Genomic DNA, 26,542 nt, shown 5'->3' on the forward strand with positions numbered 1-26,542 from the left:
ATGATATGTTTTGAGGATATAAAGCAACATAGGGTAGTCCAAGCCACTAACAAACCCTTAACTGGTATATTCCAACTCTCAAGCTGCCCGACTTGATAAAAACTATTTTTCTCGTGTTAAGTTGTTGGATGTCTCCCACCAGTTAGTACACGTTTCAAATTCACCTTCCAAAGAATATCTCAAGAATGGTACATGGTTAGGAAATCAAATTTCAAATAACTTGGAACATTTTTTATATTAGCTAGTGTACATATTTAATGACAAATGGCAAACCTAAATAGGTAAATATGGACTATGGGAAGTGACAGCTTTCTTCAGACACTCGTCACTAAAATAGGATTGTTACATTACAAGGATGCATCATTAATGTACTCCACGTCTATGATCCTATGCTACCTAATTTGAGCATGCTCATGGTCATATTCTATCTACTTTGAGTGTGGTATTGTAATCTCGAATCATCTCAATGATCCTTATGATGATCCCTGATAAAACACACTAATATTTTACAGACAAATCCTTGAGTTTCCAAATAAGAAACCCAAGCTACAAACTAGAAAGAGCTTTAAGCATCTGCTATGGCATCTCAGTAACTGCACATCTAAAGATGTCATTAAAAGAAAAGGAACTACCAATACAATGACTAAGCAGTAAGTTGTGGAATTAGTATATAGATATGCCACAGTAACCACCACCAAAACCTGATAAAATCTGGTTCCAGAGTAATCAAGATACTGGCTTACCTCTCTAACAATCTCATTGTGGTTGCCTCATCCAATACATCCTTCCAGTCACTAAGAAAAGCTCGGAATTCCTTCACAATAGACTGGTATTCTGACCTATTGGCTTCGGATACTACATTAGCAACCATGCCCGTGTCATCTTCCAATAACAGACGATTGATCTGCAAAAACAGAACAATAAAAATATTCGCAAATACAACCCTAGTATCATTACTCAATATACATTATCATTGAAGCATATATTTTTCCCATCACATCGACATCATACAGACTATAAAAATCATCTTGACTCACAACATTTGGCCTCACATATAATTGTTAAGAAATCAAAAAAGAACAAAAGAAAGAAGAAAGTCAGAGAATCTTCTCCTATATCGTTAGGCAAGTGAAAGCGAATTTCATATAATGAAAATAAGAAAATAAAGAGTCATATGTTTCTATAAGTAGTCCCTAATTCTTCCTTCACTTTAGCAGTTATTTCAAGATAAAAATAACAAAATGCAAGCCAACAATTCACTCATGTTTCGACCATTTTCTGTAGAACTTCATTGCAATTATCTTAGTTCAGCCAAAAACAAGAGAAAACACTCAATTTTCTTTTATTTCCTCTCCTTTTCTTCTCTTAAGTTTTCATTATTTTGTTTCATTATCTTGAGAACCAAAAAGAGCCCCAATGATTAGAGGTTTTCAGTTCTCTGGATGACATAAATTCCAAGTGGTGCCAAGCCTGGTGGTTTACATTTGCAACCTACTTTTATAGAAGTCTTCAACCTGATTGAACAAATTAAGCAACAAGTCAGTTCATAAGTTTTCATTTCTTAAAATGGTCTTCCGAAAGCCAACATAATACAAAAGAACATAAGAAAAATGGAGGATTTGGATATGAACAAGTTATTACAACTAATTAAACCAGATGAAACTAGCCTAAACATCAGATCATCAAGCAGTATGCTTGTTTCAACCAGTATGAAAGTTCCGTCAGAAAAACATATTTCTTCCTCATTAAACTCGGATCTTTGCAACAGCCCTATGATAACTAAGTAATAATTCTTTGAATTCCTTGTATATGAAAGTAGTAGTATAGTTTACTAAAAATTATATCAAGGAAAATAGTAGCCAAATACAGATAAATTTATTAATGAAATTAAATTTGTTACAATGTTGTCAAGTGTTGAACAGTGAATTGACAGCACACTGTTTCTTGCATGGCCGAACCGGCCCGAATCAGGCTGGTTTGGGCCATATTGAACCAAACCGGTGTGGAACCGGGTCGATTTGGTTGTGAAGACCGGTTTGAAGCAGGAGGAGGAGGAGGAGGAGGAGGAGGAGGAGGAGGAGAAGGCAAAGGAGAAGAAGAAGAAAAAGGAGGAGGAGAGAAAGCAGGAGAAGGAGAAGGAAGCAGCAGAAGAAGAAGTAGAAGGAGAAGAAGGAGAAGGAGAAGGAGAAGGAGAAGGAGAAGGAGAACTAGAACAAGGAGAAAGAAGGAGAAGAAGGAGAAGGAGAAGGAGAAGGAGAACTAGAACAAGGAGAAAGAAGGAGAAGAAGGAGGAGGAGAAGAAGAAGAAGAAGGAAGAGGAGAAGGAGAAGGAGAAGGAGGAGGAGAAGACAGTAGATTTATATTTTTGTTCGAATTACCATCTCTTCTTATTTTCATTATGGTGGATTGCAATAGATTTACATTTTTGGTCGAATTACCATCTTTCCATATTTTCTTTATTGTGGATTGCAAAACATCCTTTGTCTCACCTTCAACACTGATTTTTGTTCGAATTACCAAAAGACAGTAGATTTACATTTTTCAAGATGGTATAACCATGACAAAAATCATCATTGCATGGATGCCCACAAGATGAAGCCCAGAAAAAGAGGCAGCAAACCCAAAAAATAAATGAAAAGAAGAAAGAACACTTACTGGGAAAACAGGAAAAAAGAAAAATATAACCAAAGAATAATGATCCATAAGTTGCAAAACATTGATAAAAAAAAAAAACCAACCTGCACTCAAACTTCAATAACTATTAAAAAAAACACTTCATGAACTCAACTAAGCTGTCCAGAACCTACAATAGCTTGTATATGGTACTAATCAAGATTCCACTCATGAAACAATGGTTCACCAATAGACAAATTAACGTACTTACAGCATAGCCTAAGAGTCAAGTCATACTTGTAAACACATTCAACAAGAAATAGGCATGGCTAAGAAGTTCCAATGGAATGCAATGAGAATAGGAAGATCAAGAGACAACAAACTCTATGGAATAGTCAATAGGTAACACAATGTGACTAAACTGTCCAGCATCCAGGCAAAATAGACTGTCTGTATGGAAAATTTGATACCTAACAAAATAAAACTATTGATACTCATGCCTTCCTATTGAAAAGAGGAAGGCATGTCTATCTAATAGCATGAAAACATTACCTTCAAGAATGACACAAGTATTGGTTAAAAAATTTCACAAATAATAACTATATAATAAGAATTGCAACTCATAATAAGTATTGGTCAAACTCATGATCTTTATAATAAAGGAAGTCAAACACATGACATTTATGATGGAGATGTGATAGTCAATGACCAAGCAGTGGATTGTAGTCATATACAAACTCTGCTCTTAATATGTGGTGACCAAGCTCAACAACTCTCCATTTATTTGATTTCTCCGGCACAAAGAATTCTAGATACCCTCAGAAAGGAAATGCTAGCAAGATGTAAAGCATGGGCAGGGGTTTCATTTCTTGCAATATAGGTTTGCTGTACTGGTACCGTGCACCATTCCGGTAACTTACCAGTATGTTGTGGATCAGCACGGTACACCCCTGCACCTACACATAATATGATGCTGGAGGTGAGACAGCAGCTGTACCATATCTCGGTATAATGCCAAACAAAGCTGCCGTACCATACTGATACCTTATTGGCACGGAAAAGCTTGGTATTGGCCAGCATGGTTTGATATAGCAAACCTTGGTCAAGCATGAATAGATATTTTTCAAAATCTTAGGATGAGAACTATGTCATGCAGCAGGGCAGATTATGATCTAGCAACTTGTATATTCTGCATTGTGCAACAAACATGATGCCATGCAAGATAATCAAGAATATGTTGTTGTTTTTTTTTTTTTTGGCTAAAGATCAAGAACATGTTGTTGAAAAGTGCAACCTTGTCCAAGTATAGCTCAGTAGCCCATGTGGAGATCATTGTAATTTGGCACTTATCTTCCTTTTTAGTACTATAAAGACTATCAAGTTTCCGTGTTAAGAAAGTCCTCAGAGCGTCCTGCATAAAAGAGGAGCATATGAGATAAGACAATCTAGATTACATTTTGAGAAAAAAAGTATTGCAAACATGTGAAGCTTGTATTCTCACAAAATAGTGTAGAACTTCAAATCTTTCATGTATTCGATAGCATAATGGCACATTTAGCAAGCCAAGCACTGAAGACTAGATAATGGAGTCCCAGGAAAGCTGAGATAAATTCACAGAACAAAGTAATTGATGCTTGAATAGACAACTGTATTAATAAATTGTAAGGGTGTGAATAGCAGTAAAAAGTCTGAAATAGTATTCCATCAGCTGGTAGGGACCTGTATTAATAAGAGCTTCACTATAGTACCCATCAAATGCACTCACTGCACCAAACCCATGCGGTCAACGACTGTACAAATTTGACCATTGGAACTATAACATCAACAATATTCCTGGCCATAATTCCATTGGGTCGGCGAAGATGACCAACAGCAAGCTTGAAAATTGTATTGAAATTTCATTCAAGACATGACAGTTCACACTAACAATCAAGGTATGTCGAACCGGTACCGGTTGGCGTATCGATGGCCTACTAAACCGATTCGGCTTGTTCGCCGGGCCCATACCGAAACAGACCCAACTGGAGACGGAGAAGATGAAGGCCTAGAGAGAGCGAGCGGAGGAGGGAGGGAGGAGAGGCCTCCGCTGCCTGCGGAGGGCGGCGGGAGGGCAGAAGAGCCCGCGGCTGCGGAAAAAAATTTGAATTTTTTTAAGTGTAGTCGGCAAATCGATTTGGAAATTTTTAATTTGAAAATTTTTAAGTAAAGTCGGCAAGCGGTTGCCGACTTCACTTAAAAATTTCTAAATTTTTTTCCGCTACACACCCCCCCCCACCCCCACCCCCCGGGGGCCCTCCGCCGGCACCCCGCGGGCGGCAGAGGCCTCTCCTTCTCCCTCCCTCCCCCGCCCGCTCTCTCCTTCTCTTCTTCCTCGGCTCCGGCTGGGTTTGGCCAATACGGGCCCTATACCATTTTTCATGGCTGAACCGTACCGGTCAGGTACGTGCTGAACCGGCCGGTTCAGCATACCATACTAACAATATACATACGAATCCTACCCAATATGGCCTAAGGTGCCAGTTGGCATGCATGATATGAACCGTATCCATAGTTCCAGTGCCTTAGCAGCACATGACATAGCACTAGCTATATGCTAGTGCTTGTCATGCAACCATGTTAGTGCATTCTAGACGCTTGCATAGCATGGCATGGCAAACCACGGACATACAACACCTCAATGCACTATACATATGTATTTATAGATGTATGCATATGCATCTATGTGAATATATGCATGTGTTTTAGGTGTGTATATAATATGTAGACATGAGTTTTTCTATCGATATGCATAGATATGTCTATATACACAAACATATACCTACATTTATATGCATATACACATTCAAGAGAGAGAGAGAGAGGAGCTACTATCCTTTTGGTCAATTAATATAAAAGTTCAATAAATGCCACTTAGGTTGGATGGTCTATACATTTGAAATTTTTTCACAAAAGAAATGTTCTAGGGTTGGAAACCAAGTGATAAAGTAATTAACTGATTGACTAGAAAGTCTAGTAAACAGTAATTAATAATTCTTGTGTATTATTATTATTAATTTCTCCTAAAAAATAATACCCATGTATCAATGAGGTCTACTTCCATTTTCATCAAGCAAATAGTCATTAGATGCTTAGTGACATATCCATATACTCTCATCAAGATGCTCTGAGTTATAGCAAAGACATTGACATGTAATTTTCAGCACAGTAAATAGAAAGAAAAGAGATGAAATTCAAGATATCAAATAAGAAAAAAATAGACAAGGAACTCAACTTCCTCCTCGGTCCTCATCATCCTTCAATATATAAGCCAGTTTTTTTGGATTCAACTAGAGAAAGAATAAGATTTGACTCGTTGTAGGAAATGAAGAATTCCTAATATTATAAATCTCATATAGACAGAGGGCCAACCAGAATAGGCGCTTGAAAGTCTTTGATATTTGGATGGAGTTCTAAACTTTGGGAGGGGTCTGGCTTTGCCTTGTTTGAATTGTATTTGTCGATTCTGAAAGTATATGAAAAGAGCTCTAAATCTTAAAGCTCTTGGGATATAAAGCCATGTAGAGAAAGAGGCTAGTGGGACGTGGCGTTGGTGGGCATGGAAGCAAACTCCAATTTGTGGATAAGCTAGATAAATCTTTTCTCGACTTTGCATAAGAATTTTAGAAGGGCAAGAACTCCAAATGAATGGTATACATAGGTAGTTGACACAAGGTTGGCTACCAGCCAATAGAGGGACAAGAGCATTAGACATGAGGCCATGGTGATCAACCAAAAGGAGTGATAGGGCAGCTGTGAAGCATCACATTTATGAACCCTGGTCTTGGCATCCAAGCGCTAGAGGATTTCTCAATGCTGGAGGGGGGGGGGGGGGGGGGGAGGGGACCCCACCCTGAGGGGCCCTTACCACTATGTAGCTCCACCCCGACCAGTACTTCAACCCCTGATTTGGTTCTATGGCAACCCGAAATCAAGATGTGGAAGAAATCATGTAGAAAAGAAAGCAACGGGGGAAAGCATTAGCACAATACATCCACAAGCACCAAGCAGATTAAAAATCCACATGGAAAGAAGAACATAAAATGGTTGATGGCAAGGTCTGAAAAACAAGAGTTGAGAACCGTACCGGTACACTATTACTGGTTTGGTATGGTACCATTGGTGCAATACAGTACACATCCCTTACTGAGACAAGCTTCTAACACTTTTTCTCACTTCTGGACATAGTAATGTCCAAAACTAGGCAGTACGGATCTGTACGAGGTGGTGCGGGGCGGTTCTGCTTGGTTCGGACCTGCACGAACCAATTCACCTCATATACTAAACCAAATCTCAATATAGAATTGGTATCTTACCAATACGGTCCATTACAGATAGTATGGGGTAGTAAGGTTTGATGGCAAGATCATCTCCCCTCTAATGAACTAAATACAATAATCAAAAGTGAAAAACTCTAAATGCAACAAAACCCATGATGTTTTGACTAGAGCCTTTCAAATGCCAATAGTAGCGCTTCTTAAAAACCATTATTTCACCACCAAAAAGTCCTTGTTGACAAAGAATAGAAGTACAAAACCAAACTAGTCTCTCAACAAGAAACAAATATTGAACTTGTTTCCATGACACATTTTCTCTACAAAGCCCTCTTCTAGGATATGAGCTTGCCGGGAATTCCCATAACGTTCTTACCTATCTCAGAATTGATGAAACCATGGTTCAAGGACAAATGGTGTTACTAATGGACTAACCCATCTTCCAAGCACAAATAACCAAACAAGAATATTGTACATTAAGCATAGCTTCTTGATTAGATTTTTCTAACATCTCTTTTCAGATAATTTGAAGGACCATGAAGCAACATACACAGGCCATGAGGTAAAGATTAAAAGCAAAGAAAAGAAAACAGTTTTGCACCATATGATTGGATGATTATGTTGATCTAACTTCGCCATTGGCTCCTATCTAGGCCAAGTCGTTTGAAAAGTTTGCTCGAAGCATCCCTCACTACCTAAACCAGATTTTCAGTCTCCAATCTTTTCAACAAATAAGTATTCCATATACAGCCCAGAATTTGGGGAGAGGTGTTGAATATGCATGTACATGCTTCCTTAGTTGATAGGAACCTTAGCATGAGAGCTTATAGGTCCTAAGATCATATTGAGGAAAAATAGATGAAGTTATGCCCATCAAAAAATGCACGAAATATCATATCAAACTATTCGACAAACCTGCATGACAAATTAAAAGAAAAAAAAATCTAGGAACCAGAATTGTACATCTGAATCCTATAAATTCTCTAGTCATTTCTTGATATTGTAAATGCAAATATTTTATTGCTGCATTTGCAAATATTTGTAAATATCTCTGAGACAAATGTATATATATATTACCTGCTCACCTATAGCAATAAACTTTAAGCTGATCTCCTCAAATGACACCATATAGTTTATCTGTGAAAAAGAAAATGACCTGTAAGTCATCATATTTTTATACTGAAAAACTGAGATAAGTCATTCAACCCCCGTCCCACAGAATTGACTCCTCGTACAAGAATCCTATTTTAACTCCTCACATATCTCTCGTGATGATTTATTCTTTTGTCTGATTTTTGGTTAAAGGTGATGAAAATTACTACAGACCCTCAATAGAATCCTTGAAGCCCTAAGTGAGAAGCAAAAAAAAAGTATAATGAAGAAATATATAAAAGAGAAGTTGTACAATCATAAGTTCATAACATAACAGCCAGTTGATAAGGTCACAATGATCAGAGGCAAAGACCAAGATCTAGAACTCAATAATGTAAAAGAATTCAGTTTTATATGAATCTTTATATCATCAAACAAAGCTACAGACAAAAACTAAAATATGCAAAAGAAGTCAATAATATGTAATCTAACATATCCTTAACCCTCTCGCAATGGGGCCATCCCCATAACCCCTCAACAAATTTCGTCAATTTAATCACAAAGTCACCAAAAAAAACTTGCATATATGTGATCAATCGGCAACAGCAAGGGGATATAATAATTTTGCAAACTGGAATACAAAGAAAAGAATGAATTGAGAATTCAAAGTGGCGGATGGAGTGATAGTCAATCTCCAAGACCATAGTCCTCTCATTAAAACAACTTTCTCAAAGCCTGATAACTTCAAATAACAGTGTTACATATTCACCATAGCTTTTTTTTTTGGAATGAAATGGAGAGAAATCCATCTGATTTTTTTTAAAAAAAAAAAAAGTGGAAGGTTTTATTCTTAAATCAGCAAAAATATAATTCACAGAAAGCAATACTCTGTATATGAAATATTGCAAGTATTCTTAAAACAACGGTTGCATGTTTTTTAATCCAAGATAATGGTTAAATTTTTTAGTTGTACATTAAATATGTAGATATCCAAAAGAAGTAAGCTAGCATCAAATAAAATTATAATATCTACTGGTTGTCCTAAACCAAAACTGAAAATTGCTAAACCATGGTTATTAAAAGTTAACAGAGTTGCAATATAATTCTCTCTCCTGGATTTTGTGTTGGATTGAGAGCACCTAGGACATGGCATATATGCAAGACATGATAATTCAATAGGTGCAAATAGACCTCAGATAAGTTGCCAAAAGTTTAGACATTGATCTCAAAAGTCTGAAGACTCTGAACAAAGTCACTGTAAGTAAAAATTACAATTGATGCAGTGGACCCTTGGATTTGAACGAAGATCGGCCAATTGAGCCCCATCCAACCATCAATGATGGACTTTATCGCTCGCCATACCTTGGGGAGGTGAGGGGGGCACGGCATGTTTGGGTGTTATGGAGGTGATTGATTATCCACTCGCCCCTTAGATAATGCAGGTTGGTTGCTCATTGGCTAATTCCATCTCAGGGGAAAAAGATACGAGATCTGATGCTTTGTCCCATCCTTCGACAAAAATGGTGAGTGGAAGGGATCTTTATTTCGTACGAAAGGTGTTTAATCCGATGAGTCAATGCTCAATGCGATGCTGCTAACCGCTTGACGATCCTACTTCTAATGTCACCCTTGCCTCTCCCTCCCAGTGGAATGTCCCAACTACACTGAGCTAATCAATAAAAGCATGGCCACCATAAGCCGTGCCCGGATAGGTAACACAAGACAGTTATTCCACTGAATAGGTAGCAGGCAAAGGCAACTAGAACATGTAGCATAAAATCGTATTGACGGAATGTAGAGTAGGACTATCCATAGAGCCAAATAAAGTGGAGGGTACCTCGACCTGGGCTAGATAAGTTGATGATCTAACGAAGCCCCTTGGGCTGCAAGAGTCAAGGTAGGGAGGGTGACTATTGCTTTTCTTGCTTCTGAACCATTGTCAGCGAGATCTCTTTCTCGGTCGGAGGCAGTTGTTTGCCGGATATTACAAGGGGAAAGGACACCGGAGTTCTGATACTCTAAAGATGTTTTACATTATGATGAAATATGGGATCCCCCAGCTTGACAAAGAAAACAAAAGGGAAAAGGCAAAAGAATCATGTTAAGCTTTAAATGGTTGAAAGGACCCTAATGTGTATATAAGCCATTAAAAAAAGGGAAACAAAAGCAGAAAAGGACTTCCTAGATAACAGCAGTTAAAGGTAAGAAGTTTTACCCTAAGTTAGAACCAAGAGCACAAGCATTTTAAGACAGGAAGTAGATGAAACTAATTATATAAATGCCTAGCTAAGTTGGAGTCAAACACATTTGTTGAAATAACAACTTCCATAGCCTTAATATTTGTTCCATACATCAACCAAGCGCTACCATCTGATTCTATCTAAAGAATCTCCTTGATTATTTAATACCATTTAATTCTTAGACATCAGATCCATACAGTAAAGCTGATGAACAATGCTTTAGATGACTTTATCAAATCTCAAAAGCGCGGAATGATAAACTCATGGCTTTTATATTCTTTTATCAACTCTGTGGCATGCAGCAACCATGCAACAGAATAGATAGTAGTGATCAGCACCAGCATGCTTGATCTGTACTAGAAATATCATCATCCACCACCCTTTGATTATGTAGAAAAGGTACAGAAAAGAAAAATTGAAACACTTAAATCCAAAAATCACTCAGATTGAATACAAATAATTAGGAGGCAAATCAAGTCACTGATTAATATATCACAAAAATATGAAAAAATGATATTAGAAAATGAGGACTGACTCGTCCATTGCATGAATCAGAGATCTCACCTTTGCATACAAGGATGCTGCTCTCTCAAAATCTTTTGCAGAAAAAGCAGCTTCAGCCTGCATTGAGACTCATCTAGTTACTTGCTACTGAAACACATTATAAATCCATAAAAAAGAGCAAAGTAAATTTGGAAATGTGAAATAGGCTGATTATTGGAAAAAGATAAAGAGTTGAGGTCAGTGTAAAAAAAAACTAAAAAAAAATGAAACAGTTGCAAAACTATTAGTTACCTGTACTAAATATACTTTGTCTTTCTGGAATGGCTTATCCTCATCACAATGAGCTAAAGCAGCTGCATATTCTTTCATGTCTAGGTACACTTGCCACATGTCCCGGCCCTCATCATTCACTGACACCTGAGATATGGTTGATACCAGCAACATGGTTATTTTAGGGAGAACACAAGACCCAAAGAAAGAATCAAGATGGAAACTTACCTGGAATATCGAATTTTCGTCATATGCATAAAACAATCCAGCAGTGGCATCACTGCACAAACCAATGATTGCTTTTGAAGATTCTGGTGCATGATCAAACTCAAGTTCCTCCACAATTTGTTGACTGATTCTGTTGACTACCTGTAAAATAGGAGCTACAAAGCTTTTCTGAGGTTTTCTAAACTCGTTCTTTGAATGAAAAATAATGTAAATGCATTTGAGGTAAAACCGCAGATGAAGTTCACTGTGCGTAAAGAGGCTTACATTCAAGGAGTATCTGCACATAAGGGGAACTTATGTAGACATAGGTCACCATATAGTTTGGCATCACAACAAGTGGGCAATTTCTTACACAAATTACCTTAAATTTTCCTATAATATTGTTCCAAAACAATTTTACTTGAAGCTCACCAATTTATTCTAATGTTCTTAGAGAACTGATAGCAGAGTCAGGACTGGTCTTTCTCCAACCCAGTACAGTTTTGCCATGACAGACCAAGATAGACTAGGTCCTTAATCCTTGCCTCGGATTAAATTAATTTTCATAATATTAAGCAAGAACCAATCATTTGGAAGCAAGCTGAGAAATTGTTATTTAATGAGACTAATTGATAATTACGATAACACTGCCATGGTCGATTCCAAGCCCAGAGAAAAAGATGGATGGTCAATGTTAGGTTGATAGCCAAATAGAGAAACTTGTCAAACTATGAAAAATGGATCCAAATTTGATATGCATGAATGTTATTGCGTCCCCCGGTTTTATGCAACATGCCACAACTTAATCTGATTGTGGTAAGAGTGGGAAAGGGATGGCTAGGTCATTGCCTGCAAGCGGTGTGCCGCAATGTAACCCAGTTGTAGTGACAAATAAGCAAGGATTAGCTAGGTCATCGCTCATAAGCAAATGCCACAATGTAACCTGATTACAGTGACACATAAGCAAGAGTTGCTTCGGTTCGAGGTGTTTTCTAGAAGTAATGTGGCACAACGAGGTCTAACTGGAGTTGTAAGGAGACAAAAGATAAATCACATCAAACAGAGGAAAAACATGCAAAGAAATTAATCATTAAAAAGGAGAATTAGATATGCTACTTGGAATATAATAACTTTGACTGGAAATAGCAAGGAACAGGTGGATAAGGTGCGTACAAGAATCAAAATTGCTCATATACATGAAACCAAACAGAAAGGTGGTAAGCCTAAGGATATTACAACTTATGAAGGTTATAAACTTTAGAACTAGGAAGAGCAGATCCTGGAAAATAGATGCCATGGCAGTATTCAATATGTATCAGATACATATAGACATCCGTATCCAAAAATTACCTATTATAGAACTACTACATAAAAGGACATTGAGTTATAATACAGAGAATTCAAGATGCAAACCATCAAACATCCACATTATGCATTTCCTCTTATAGTGCTTAAATAGAGTTTTTTGGAATAGGATTTCAAGAGGACTAAAAATCCATAACTTGGAGACGATAGAATTATCTACACAAAATTATAAAAGATGAGGATGGAAACTAATCTGATAGAATATGTTTGTTGAACGCAATAAAAAAAAGGTAGGACATTTATTGTAGAGGTAAAAGGAAAATAGTGGATTGACTTGGGAGAAATATACTACATAAGGTGTGAGATCGCTTAAAGAAAATGCAGCTACTTCAAACTCTGATTTGACAAGACTATGTTAAAGGTTTCTGATGGTAAACTCAAATGAAGGAAGAATCAAGATCAATCACCAAGACAAAGACGCTCAATCTCTTCTGCATGAGGACAGATTGCCAAGTATTCCACCTATGAAGCCAAGAATCTTGACAATGAATCAAACTCTCAAATTAGTAAAATGCCAGAAGCAGTTTGGAAGGTACCATAGAATATCAAGACTGTGAACCAATTATTAGCATTTCCAACTTCGTGCATTTAAGATAATCTTAGGAAGGCTAACCACGTTTCTGACCGATAAGCAAATCAAGTGTCTTCCTTAATAAGCTCCTTGAAAGTACTTGCCCACCTCATATGTCATACAATTTTCCTGCTGAGCTGAGGTACTGGATAGGAGCCAATATACATATCAACTTTCTTCAGAGAGTAGATAAAAAAATTTCTGTTAAGCTACTAAAGAAAAAGTGGCTTCTGACAGGAATATGAAACAGGTCATGGAGACTATTAATCAGTTAATGAATAAAAAGTTATCAGCAAATGCCTTGTATCACAAAAATGGCAATTAGCATGTGAATCCTATTGAATGATACAAGGATCCATAGTTCCATACCTTAACCTCATTACCGATTAGAAGCAAAAAATGGAATTCAGAAACCGCAAAAGATTTTGGCTTAATAGCATCACCACTTTCACCCAACTTTGAATAGTCTAAGAGGCCCTTGTTTTCCACAAAGTTTTCATCTCCACTGGTTGAACTACTCAACAAAAGATCCAGTAAGATTATGTCAACATCTTGGACTGTCAGCAAATATTAAAACAATGTGAATCCAAAGGAAAATGGTATACAATGTATGATGCACAAAATTGGCCTTTTCATGCCAAATGCAGAATACATGCCATTGAAAATATTAATACAAATAACTAATTTCAATATATAAAGAACAAAAAACACAAAGAATGATTCACCTGTGTTGTGCTCCAAAATTTAAGTCACCGTGATAAATTCCGGCCCCAGAAAGCCAAGCAAAGTGTTTGGCCCTTCTTTGCTTGATAAAGAAATGTAGTTCACTGCAAATCAGCAAAGAAAAAACAATGTCTTCTCCAGTTAGTTGATAACAACTTCACTTATGCGGAAAAGAAAATTTGATTCAGGTTTCTTTAATAATATATTAAGGTGAGAACAGGAATAGCAAAAACAATGTGTAGAAACATATAAAATTATCCCCACCAAAGTCAAGGTTTATCCAAAGAGGAAAGGATAGATTTGACATCCTGATAATATCACAGCTATGGTTTCAAAACACATACTCTTTTCCTTTCTACAAAAGACCCACCAAAAGCATGTGACTAATGAAGGTTTAATATTTTAATTTCAAATCCCAATTAAATAGCCTACAGTCTGAAAATTTTCAAAAGGTTTTGGCTGAGGCTAGGAAGTATCAACGAAAATCATTCCTCCATTAAGGTAGACCATTCTGATCAGTTCCTGCTAAACGCTTCAGTTTTAAAGACTGCAGAAACCAATTTGGTTATATATGTATATAAAGAAAAAAAAAACACATCAGAAATAGGGTGTTGCAGTATCCTATTTCATACTCACACATAAAAGAGCTATAAAGTTCCAACTAGAGTTAAGCCATGCACCAAACCCTTCTATCTACTTTCTTCTACAAAGGACAATAACAGCGTTGGCAACAAATAGAAATAGTTCCTCTAAAAAACAAATAGAAGTTTGTCCCCTAAGTCCTATCTCTCGAGTAACAAATTTCAAAAAATTTGTAAGGGAACTTGAAAATGAGTCACATCTCAACTATTATTTCAATGTACAGCATGGCAGGAGAACACTCTTCTCCATCTAACCTCCAAAAAAAATACACCTACCAGTTATTAAACAGGCTACTCTCTTTAGGTTATCACAGGCCGCTTCCACAAGAGCAATCAAACAAAAACAAATATTTGAAGGTGCATCATGTAATGCACATTGAGGTGCCTATAGCCTGCAAGCACGGTCCAGGCTCAAACTTATATGTTCAAAGGCACTACCATGCCAAGTTTGATGAATGTAAGTGGGAGTAACCGTATATCGTATACCGTATACTGTGTACCATGTACCATGTACCGTATACCCAATACTTTGCATTGTATACCCTTTACTGTATATCGTAAATCCTATACCGTAAACCCTATACCACATACTGCATACCTCATACCATATAGCTACGGTATATGGTATATGGTATAAGGTATACCATAGCTAAAGGGTATACGGTACACGGTATATGGTATGCAGTATACGGTATAGGATACACAGTACACGATAATATGAAATACGGTATACGGTATAGGGTTATATGGTATACGGTCACTCCCACCTACTCACATTCATAAAATTGGGCATCGTAGTGCCTTTGAACATATATAAGTTGGAGCCTAGACAGTGGTTGTATGTCTTAACCAGTTGATATGGGCCAAAGGTGGGCTTCAGCTTGGCTATCAGTAGATGGTTTGGCCATAGCTCAGCCTAGTTCAACACGGTTTAAAACTTTCCAATCTTACCATTTCCCATTTGATTACTAGATTGTTATTTTTTTAAATGACAGCATGAGTACTTCATGTTGGAAAGAAAAATGACCAATATTTCTCTTTTTTATCCTATAACCTATGGTTATTACGTAGATACAAAAGAACTTGCACAATAGAATGCATATCTATATATATTTGAGTTTAGTTTAGCCTCGAGCTCATGGATTGTTGGTTTGAACTTGGCCTACATGTAGGTCGAGTGAGATTTTCAAGCACAAGCTCATCCAAGATCAATGACAATTTGGCCCAACACAAGTAAAATGCATATTGGAGGAAGGGGGACAAACAGGCTGTAGGTAGCTCAATGTGCATTACATGATGCATCTTCAAATTTTTGCCTTCATTTGACTGCTCTTGTGGAGGCGGAGTGTGATAAACTAAATAGAGGAGCCTGGTTAATAACTGGTAGACATTTTTTTTTGGGTTAGATGGAGATGTGTGTTCTCCTGCCATGTTGTACGTTGAAATAACACTTGAGAAGCAACTCATTTTCAAGCTCTTACAAATTTTGCAAAATTTGTCCAAAATCATTCCTCCATTAAGGTAGACCATTCTGATTAGTTTCTGCTAAACCCTTCAGTTTTAAAGATTGCAAAAACCAATTTAGTTATATATATGTATATAGAGAAAGACAAAAAGAAGCACATCAGAAATAGGGTGTTGCAGTATCCTATTTCAAACTCACACATAAAAGAGCTAAAAAGTTCCAACCATAGTTAAACCATGCACCAAACTCTTCTATCTACTTTCTTCTACAAAGGACAATAACAGCATTGGCAACAAATAGAAGTAGTTCCTCTCAAAAACAAATAGAAGTTGTCCCCTAAGTCCTATCTCCTAAGTAACAAATTTTAAAAAATTTGTAAGTGAACTTGAAAATGAGTCCCATCCCAAGTGTTATTTTAATGTACAGCATGCAGAAAAACATTCGTCTCCATCTAACCCAAAAAAAAACACACCTACCAGTTATTAAACAAGCTACTCTCTTTAGGTTATCACAGGCCGCTTCCACAAGAGTAATCACATGAAGGCAAAAATTTGAAGGTGCATCATGTAATGCACATTAAGCTGCCTATAGCATGCTTGTCCCCCCTCCCCCAACATGCATTTTACTTGTGCTAGACCAAATTGTCATTGAGCTTGGGAGATCTTGGGCTTGAAAATCTGACCCGACCTAAATGTAGGCCAAGCTCAAACCAACAATCCATGAGCTCGAGGCTAAATTAAACTCAAATATATATAGGTATGCATTCTATTGTGCAAGTTCTTTTGTATCTACATAATAACCATAGGATTATAGCATGAAAAATGAGAAATATTGGTCATTCTTCTTCCCAACATGTTGTACCCATATTGTCATTTAAAAAAAAAAACAATCCAATAATCAAATGGGCAATGGTAAGATTGTAAAGTTTTAAACCATTTTGAACTAGACTGAGCTATGGCCAAGCCTCTAGTGATAGACAAGCTTAAGACTACTTCTGGCCCATACCAATCAACCAAATATGCAACCACGGTTCAAGCTCCAACTTATATATGTTCAAAGGCACTACTATGCCAAAGTTTAATGAATGTGAGCAAGTGGGAGTAACCATATACCGTATACCGTATACCGTAATACCATAAACCCTATACCGTATACCGTATACCCTAAATCCTAAAAGCCCTAAACACCCTAGATACCCCCTAAAACCCTATAAACCCTAAATCCTAAAGCCTAAACCCTAAAACCCTAAAACATTAAACCCTAAAAATCCTAAACCCTAAATCCTAAAAACCCTAAGCCCTATATCCCTATTTAGGACACCACAAGCAAGAAACTATATATTGATAACTAGCCATAAAAAAGCATATATCTAGAAGACTAGAACATCTTGTAGATTCCAAATTAAGAGATGATTAGCTATTTCCAATAATCTTCGAGGAACAATGAAGAGATTTCACAGCAACATTTCTTCTTTGTCTATGTTATTCACTTTCATAGATTCAAAAGTCTGCTAGAAAAGTTGATAACCTCTAAATTAACTTCCTACTTTAGAAAACCTCTCTAGATTCCAAAATTAACCCATTATCATTCTGAGAGCCGCATATCTCTCTGTTCTAATGCCCACACTAGCAAACTGAAACTCTTTCTCCTTGGGCACACAGCCGTACACTGATAAGCTACAGGAGCTAATAGTATTTTTCAGTGATTCATTAACAGCTAGGTGGCTGATAGGATTGTGTTCATAGAAAGTAGGATACAATAATATGATTTCCTACAGCAATGAATTTCATGTTCCTGAAATAGCCAACTATTCTGATTCATGATAGGGAGGGGGGGAAAAAGAAAATAGCAATATATGCTGAGTAACATCCCTTTCTGTGCCCATTCCTGTGAACTGTGGCTTTACCTCAAAAATGCAGCCAGTTGAGCCAACTTTGTTGGACGACTGTAAGAACAAAGAGGCTAAGTAGGTTGCAACCTAACTTCCTAAGATAAGACGTTGGATAGGTCTCGTGGCTAAGAAAGGCAAGGAAATGTAGTTTTCACCAAGCCGGAATATATTAGTGATTATATTAAAGCTATCATGCATAAATAATCTAGAGGGGGAATATTTTATGATAAATGAATCGAATTTAGAAAAATATAAGAAGGAAAATTTAGATAGATTAGTTTGAAAAAATGAATAGTGAAGACTGGCTAATGGAACAGAAATAGATTGTCAATTGTTTTTGTCCTATCAATTCACAATTCAACATATGATAATTGAACTATGTAACTGGATATATTAGCTATCTTAACAGAAACTGCCTATCCTTTAACCTCCCCTTGTAAAAGAATGCAATTGTTAAAAGCATAGCTTCACCAATATCTTCTCCGTATTAAATGTTTATAAGAATTGAGTGATGATTTTGATCCCATTCTCTAAGTTATGAACACAGGAAATTGCACTTATAATAAATGTAAATATTTTATTTAAAAAAATGGTTGAGTGGATATTCATATCTTAAGGTGATAGATCGCTCAAGAGAAGAAAGGTTGTCATCCTTATATTGTATCAAGGATCTTGAGGTGCATATAGTAAATTCTTTTTAACCTAGTTTGCTACCAGTGTGCCTTCATTAGGTTGATCTCTTGACTCCCAATTGATCATATTGGTTTTGTAGTTAGACCCCCTTACATAAAGTTGCCCTGGCCAGGAATCCAACAAATAGTGTCAACATCTAATTGATATTGGGTCATAACAGCCCGCTAACACTTCAGAGCTTTCTCAGCTTAGCGTTTTGCTCCATTGCTAAAACATCTTGGCAGGGGCAATGCTTGGATGTCTAAAAATTGACTAAAAACATATAACAAGAAAAGTAAGAAAACAATAATAAAGATGGCTGATTGAGAAAAGCTAATAAATGGGATACCACCTCTATATTATAATGTGAACTTCTAAGGCAAGTCCACCTTGGTTTATCTATTGAATTCAAACATATCCCCATATTTGGTAGGTAGGCTCCTCTTTGTTCACATTTCTCTTGCTCTCTTTCTTTAGGAAGGGAAGAGAGAGAGAGAAACAGCAAAACAAAAGGCGATAATACATTTATTAATTTATATGAAAATTAGAAAAAATTGAATTGGACTGGATCATATCATTTCATCCCATGTGAATCAAGCATGTTGACTGCTCGTCTTGCTAAAGAGAACTTATAGAACCAGCACTCAATGAGTGACGATTTTGGTGGCTTAACATGGATAATATCTCAGTTATTGTCAATGACAAACATATTCAGCTCTCTTTCACCAATTGTGAACTTCATATTGTTATTGATTTTGTTATAAACTTTACAGAACCATTGTTGTGTTTATGTTACTATTGAGCAAGGTCTGCTGAACCAACCCGAACCGGCCGATTCAACGTACACTGTACTAGTACCAGCCCCAACCGGTACGGTTCGGCTGTGAAAAACGATTTGTGCCCTATAGGGGCTGGAAACGGCCAAATTTCGTTGTGTATCGGTGCAAATCGGGCCGATTTCCTATGTACGTCCAATTCTCGCGCGCGGTTCCCCGCACTGAAAACCGCGCCCACGCGAGAGCACGCCAGCATGGGGCGTGAGCGGGGAATCGCACTCCCGCGTGGGCGCAAGCGAGGAATCGCGCGCCAGCATGCGATTCCTCGCGCAAGGAACCGGCCATGGCGCGCAGTTCCCCATGCGGGGCAGCCTGCGTGGGGCATTTAATGCCACTCTGTAGCATTTAACGCGTCCACGCGCGTTGTTTTTTTTTTCGAGTCCGCAGATTTCGCTATTGGCTAGTTCGGTACTGGTTCCAGCCCACCGGTACGGCGGACCTTGCTATGGAGTATATAAAAATAACTAGTTTTATGACAGAGAGCATGCAACAAAGTCTGAATATTTACATCAAAAGCAAAAACTCTATCCTCAACACTTTTAGAATTACAATACCATGTCTCTCACAAAGAATTTTCCTCAAATGCTTGTTTCATTTTTTCAAAATGTGTGTGCACACATTTATTTTAGACATATGATGTATACAAGGCATACTTATAGCATGTTGGAAAAGAAAAATCCAAAATATAATAGCAAAGAAATGGAGGGGATAGATGAAGAACTCAAGATATAGTACAAGTTGAAACAAACAAGGGGCATGAAGAGACACTTGCCTATTAGGTATTTCTCCTGGAAGCTCCATAAAATGCACTGCACGATCCGAGTAACTGGCAAAAACACTCTGCATAAAGCTCCCAATATAAGGAATATTTTTTTACCATGTAGAAACAGATTTCAAATGCAGCTTTTTGCTAAATTTGTAAAATTAGCACCAAACCAGGAGAAACTTTTGCATCTACTTATCAGGATTCTAAGCATTTAATTCATGCATAAGGAGTTAATTGAGGAACAATTCTTACATTATTTGAATATCAATAATAACCTAATGCTGAATAACACTTTAATTAAGAGGGTTTTTTGTATTACTTTGTAATCTTTTAATTAAAAAAATTACTTATTAATCACAAGAGATAACTGATAAATTTGCTTGACTTTTCTCTTTCATTTATTTCCAAACTTTAAAGTCATAAACACTTGAGAAATTTGAGTAGGGTAGTTGTAGGTGCAACTAACTGAATATCCCTAGAGCTATAAAAAAATAGATTTTGGTAAATCATTAATTTCATAACTACCTAAGTTACAGAGTTAGCATGATTGTTATTACAACTTTCAGAACCCTTCTGAAGTTAAACATAAGGTCAGATGGTTGGGTTACCTCCTCAAGAGTGGTTTATCGGAACTTTGTACAGTGAGCCATGTGAATGTTTCAATCTGAAATTTAGACTTTGTTTGGCTTACAAGTTTTGTTTAGAATCAAGAAATTACATTATCATGAACCTGCATCGCAAATCAAAATGGATCGAAAAGGTTTAACGTTATAATAGTCTCCATCAAGAAGTATTTGAGAGCCAATGGCGGATGAGGTAATTGGACGACCTTCAGACGATCTCCAGGACAAGATCTATCCTACAAAAGCATCCAAATGTTCAATACAACTTAAATTAATTTCAGATTTATAACTAGATATTTTAAGTCATGAAGTTTTAACTTCATTTTTTTGTTAACATTTAGTCCTAGGCAGGCAAATATTTTATTATAGGGTAGCTACTACTATTTCCTCACCTAGGTATCTTTATTAACTCTTCTAGAAGGTTAGATGATTTAAAACCTTAAATTTCAAGTATGTAAATAGTCAATAGAGCATATTTTAAGTATATGCTGGATGATGGAATTAAATACCAGTGGAACAAGAAGGTAACCATGGTCACCATATTGGGAAACCCCCCTCCCACCTCTGGGCTAAGCTGGTGAAGGCAAGGACCACACTGAGAGAAAGAGAGAGAGAGGCAGAGAGAGATGACTTCTAGGGAGCAGAGGCAGCAACTAACGGAGAGGGAGGACTCCCTCTCCACTTCACATGCCTGAAATTAGCGTCGAATTTTGTATAAGCGAGACATGTGGTTTATTGGGCCCAAATAACCATTTCACCCCTACAATCCACCTTAAAACCAGTTGAAAGGTGAATTGGGATGCACCATATCCCGAGCATCAAGACACAAGACAATACACAGGGCGTACCATTCTTCAGGAAAACAGGTACACCCCCATACTGTGATTTTTAATCTTGAGCTGGACTACCTATAAAAAGGGTAGAGTTGATTTAAAAGTGTAGCTTTCCACACTAGTTTCCATAAAAAAAATGTTATTTTTATATACTTCGATTAGCTGTTTTTCCCTGGGAAAGAATTTTAAGGCGTCTTGATTAAGAGGTGGTTAATTGTAGAAGGCCATTGAGCAGCAGAATATATCATGCGCTAGTTTCTTGATTATTTTTCTTCCTCTCTATCACCTTTTTCCATCTTATCACTCTTTGGGCTTAAGGAATCACACCAGTCATATATATGATTGCCTTAGGAGTAGGATTTGTTTCCTCCCCCACTTTCTTGATTCATCATTTCATCTGCACATCTGCATATACTACAGATCTGCCAATCTTGTAGAACAGATATTTCAGATCACTTGTACATCAGAACTTTTTGCAATTTGTGTTACAAAAGATTCTAGTACCAGTTAAGCCATCTCGAGTCAATGTTTCATTAAGTGATTGTGGCAAGTAAATCATGAACTGTAGCATTCTAGATAAATTAAGGCAGTGCAACTTGACTGTTTCCTTTCTATAAAATGTGCAGGCCCATGGATCTTTCAAGTTTCTAATACCATTGGTATCTTTAAGAAAACATTTCTACACACCACTTCAGAACAAAAAAGATAGCTTTCTAGAACCATGAAATGCCTCTTAAGCTGTGGTTATCTAAAATGCTGCCAACTTACCACTAATGTCTTACTTCAGTAATAATTATGGGCTCCCACCAATAATCAATTTTCTCAGAACATTTTGTTTACCACTTCAGAACAAATCCCTCATTCCCTTTGCCTACTTACAGTGGCTCGGCTTGCCTTGACTAACCAGCTGCAACGAATGACCACCTAAATAATAGAAGCTGCTGAGTACTCAAATCATCCAAATTGTGCAAGCAAACCCATAAATAGGCAAGCACATATGAGGAAGAAAAATATGGCCAAATAACAAGAACTCTGCTAGCAAATATGAAGCCCAGGTTCCAAATCCGAAGTTGCTTATATGACTGTGATTGATATCGGATAATAATTAAAAGAGAGGAAATTATGAGAAAAGATGAGAATAGTCAAGCTCATATATGGAACCTTCTGTTTGTTCATATATTAGATTCTCCTATTTCACAAGCGGCTCGGTTGCATTAGTCCACACCTTTTAGAACCTTGGGACATTCACATGTAGTCCAAACTGACTATTCTGGGTGCCAAAACTAACAATACCTACAATGGCACAGAATTCTTTTAAATTGTTCTAGAAAAATTGTGATTCAAATCAAAACAAAATGTCCAAGAATCTTGTGCATTCTTATACTGTTTTGCTACAATTAAACCTCTAGATGGCCAAAGCATATCTAAGAAAAATTAAGCATACTAAATGCATGAAATATAGCTCTGCCTCAAAGATTGCCTTGATATGAAGGTTCCATATTGATCTACATTTAACATTCATAATATTTATGCAAAAAATATTTAATGTTCATAAGATTTTAAATCTAGCCACAAGAAATGTACACCATAAACAATAGTTGCAAAAGAAAAAAAAATACATTGCTTACCTCCAAAGAACCAATGCCAGTGAAGGAGTATAATCGAGTCGGCGTAACAGCCATCACATAATACCTCGTAGCATTACCTACTATAGCTGTTTCCATCTGCACAAGAAGAACAGAGTAAGCATGGCATGACTGACTTAAACCCATCAGAACTTGTGGGCGATGAGATGAGAATCGATAAAAATTTTAAAGAACCTGCAAGCCCATGATGGCCTCTGGGAGCTCGGTCAGCTCAAACAGCAACTTCACATACTTCTCCTTCTTGTCCGCCTCATCAACTGCCATCTCGTAAATCTGCCCGTTCTCCGTTCCCAGAATCACTTCCTTCGTTGAAGCTGAATTCATAATCATCAATCAAGACACCCTGATTCAGACCAAAAAGAAGAGATTCTTGATCTTGAAAGCCCATAAGGAACCGACATAGGAGTCACCTTCAGTGATCTGCTGCCGATTCCAGGCCACGGCATTCACAACGAGGCCCTTCAGCCGGCTCAAAACAATCCGGGTCAAAACCCTAGATCGCGCCCACTTCGCGTGCGTGTAGTACGTCTCGGCGCCGCCAGGGTGGAGAATGGCGGCGAGGCAGTGGCTCCCGCCGGGGTCCACGAAGACCCGGTGCACCGGGTGGTCGCCGGCCCGGCCGCCGGAGAAGTCGAGATCTGCGATCAAATGGAGAGAAAGAGGAGGATGAGAGACACCTAAGGAGGGGGTCCGAGGAGGGAAAGGAAGGGGGATTCGACGAACCAACGGAGTCTCCGACGCCGAAGTCGTTGCGGATGATCCAGCCTTTGCTGGTGCCGAGGAGGGTGACGTCGTTGCCTGCGGCCATGGAGGTGATGACGCCGTGGCCCTTGGAGGCGTCCCACTGGAACGGTTCGACGGCGAAGAGGTGGCCGCCGGCGGCGGCGTCCATGGCGACGGGATCGGATGCGAGGTGCCTGCGAAACCCCAGGGGAAGAAGCGCGGGTTTGGAGAGGACGGAGGGCGGGCGAGGGAGGTTGACGGTTACGGAAGGGGACCGGCGGGCGTTCTTGAGCAATCTTGGAGCCGTAAGTCCGACGCTGAGGAACAAAACATTTGGGCGAGGCCGAAATGTTTAAAATTCCGACCCAACAGATTCAGGGGGAGTTCCGGAGGTGTTCGGATTTTTATCGTCACCGTTCGTTTCTCTGAATTACTCTCTATCGCTCATGCAAGTGTAATACACATGATCTTGGAGAGGGTTAAAAATATTAAAAAAATGTGTCTAATGGATCGATTGAAAAAATTAAAATATTGAATTAATATGATAACGAATTTTAATTATTAATTTTTTTTTATTTATTATAATTTATTATATTGCTCTATTACAAAATAGCAGAAAAAAATACTTTGTATTAAAATAGAAAAAAATATGTAATTATCCCCATTAAACTATTTATTTAATTATATTAAAGATATTTAGACTTTACTCAAAATGGCTAGCAAGAAGATATTATTTGAGTTCTTCATTCTATATAAGTATCTAAAATTTCTTTAACAAATAATCGATATGGGGCTAAACATATGGCCGCATGGGTTCTCCAATGTCTGCTTGGACCGATGAAAATCATTGTTGGCTCATCAAAAGTTGCGGATTTTAAAAAGAGTTTAACAAAGAAAATTGGGTCATCATCAGCTCGGAAGAAGATTGATGAATCTCTAATAAGTGCAAGGTTCTACCAGAGAGGAGTTCAGCCTTGGGCCATTGGAAATCCATGAGAACAATCGGCCTCGGCAATTGGAGGCACCGGATGGAACTCCTCTCAAATTAGTGTCGAGCCACAACAAATCTTTCGGAAGCTTGAAGGCATTCAAAAAGAGGAGGTAAGGAGTTTGAATCCCAAATCTCGACCATCAATTGCTGCTAAAGCCTTAGTGCCAAGGAAGGGAGCTATGGCAGTCATTAAAACAAAAAAGAAGCTGCAAAGTCTCCAGCGAATGCTAGGTTCTAGAGCAGCATCGGCGGAACCGTTTCCAATACTGTACCTGTTGTCTGACGGAACGAGTCGGCACCGGCCTGCACCAAGCTATACTGGGCCATACCGATACAGTAGAAGAGACGGAAGATGACTAGGTTACTTTTCCTCCATAACAAGAACAAGAACATTCTAAGATGGTATTGTAAGAGCAAGATGCATGGTTGAGAGACCTGACATTTAGAGTACATTTCTACGCTGTCTATCTGGAGATTAATAGCATATTCATGCATGAAACATGATGTTTCTGTTGGCCTTAGGATCAACAATTGAGGCCTAGTGTTGCAGACTTTATACCCACTCTAATTGCACCTAATGTTGCAAACTGTATACCAAGAATGGAGTGTCCACAGAATATTGATGCAAGATGGATGGGGCGGATGTAGGAAAAGTCGAGCACCTTATCTTTTTTAATTTAATTTCAAGACATGCATCATGATAACTTCTCAAGATATTATCAACACGCATCACAATAGCGCATCCCAAAATATTACTGATACCCATCTTTTAGCCACTGTTGCGGGGATGGACGCTTTGGCCGGAGCCTCACACAACAGTTAGCCCACATTAAGCTAGCAGAGAAAGAGGACTGCGTTCCTCCCGAGGTATTGTCCGCTTTGGGCGCTCCGGCCCGCGCGTCCAGCGCAGATGGGGGGAGACTGGTGCCCTCACGGTTTTGTCTCACAAAAGGGCCCTCGAGAGGAAAGGATTTCCACCCCCCATTTAAGGCACAGAACCTTTCCGCTACTAGCCGATGTGGGACTAAATTCAAGGCCCCCTCCCCCTCCACAACATAGCTCCCCCAGCGGGAAGGTCCTGTGCCAGTTTAACCCGGCTTTACCAGCCCCCCAGGCAACCTGAGGGGTAGTCAATGGAGAGAGGAGGCGGGCCCTCCTTCTAGCGCCATCTGTTGCGGGGACGGATGCTTTGGCCGGAGCCTCACGCAACAGTTAGCCCACATTAAGCTAGCAGAGAAAGTGGACTGCGTTCCTCCCGAGGTATTATCCGCTTTGGGCGCTCCGGCCCGCGCGTCCAGCGCAAACGGGGGGAGACTGGTGCCCTCACGGTTTTGTCCCACAAAAGGGCCCTCGAGAGGAAAGGATTTCCACCCCCCATTTAAGGCACAGAACCTTTCCGCTACTAGCCGATGTGGGACTAAATTCAGGGCCCCCTCCCCCTCCACAACATAGTCTATGTTGCGGGGGGGGGGGGGGGGGGGCCTTGAATTTAATCCCACATCGGCTAGTAGCGGAAAGGTTCTGTGCCTTAAATGGGGGATGGAAATCCTTTTCTCTCGA

At 38.4% G+C, this 26,542-nt stretch overlaps 1 protein-coding gene across 1 annotated transcript in view; it reads right to left on the minus strand.

Annotated features, from left to right (window-relative positions):
• The window catches only part of LOC103709893 (vacuolar sorting protein 18), a 44,307-nt gene extending 19,947 nt beyond the window's left edge, over nt 1-24,360 (minus strand). The window contains exons 1-13 of the mRNA XM_008795418.3: nt 23,992-24,360; nt 23,679-23,906; nt 23,443-23,582; nt 23,251-23,346; nt 20,173-20,240; nt 13,898-13,999; nt 13,542-13,686; nt 11,258-11,398; nt 11,051-11,176; nt 10,820-10,876; nt 8,001-8,060; nt 3,908-4,024; nt 744-904 (exon numbers count right to left, since the gene is read on the minus strand). Coding sequence (XP_008793640.2) covers nt 744-904; nt 3,908-4,024; nt 8,001-8,060; nt 10,820-10,876; nt 11,051-11,176; nt 11,258-11,398; nt 13,542-13,686; nt 13,898-13,999; nt 20,173-20,240; nt 23,251-23,346; nt 23,443-23,582; nt 23,679-23,906; nt 23,992-24,160 — 1,610 coding nt within the window. The 5' untranslated portion in view covers nt 24,161-24,360. The remainder of the gene's footprint in view (nt 1-743; nt 905-3,907; nt 4,025-8,000; nt 8,061-10,819; nt 10,877-11,050; nt 11,177-11,257; nt 11,399-13,541; nt 13,687-13,897; nt 14,000-20,172; nt 20,241-23,250; nt 23,347-23,442; nt 23,583-23,678; nt 23,907-23,991) is intronic.
• Nucleotides 24,361-26,542: the final 2,182 nt, after the last annotated feature.

This window comes from Phoenix dactylifera, chromosome 12 (genome assembly GCF_009389715.1).
Source record: "Phoenix dactylifera cultivar Barhee BC4 chromosome 12, palm_55x_up_171113_PBpolish2nd_filt_p, whole genome shotgun sequence".
Classification (NCBI taxonomy): domain Eukaryota; kingdom Viridiplantae; phylum Streptophyta; class Magnoliopsida; order Arecales; family Arecaceae; genus Phoenix; species Phoenix dactylifera.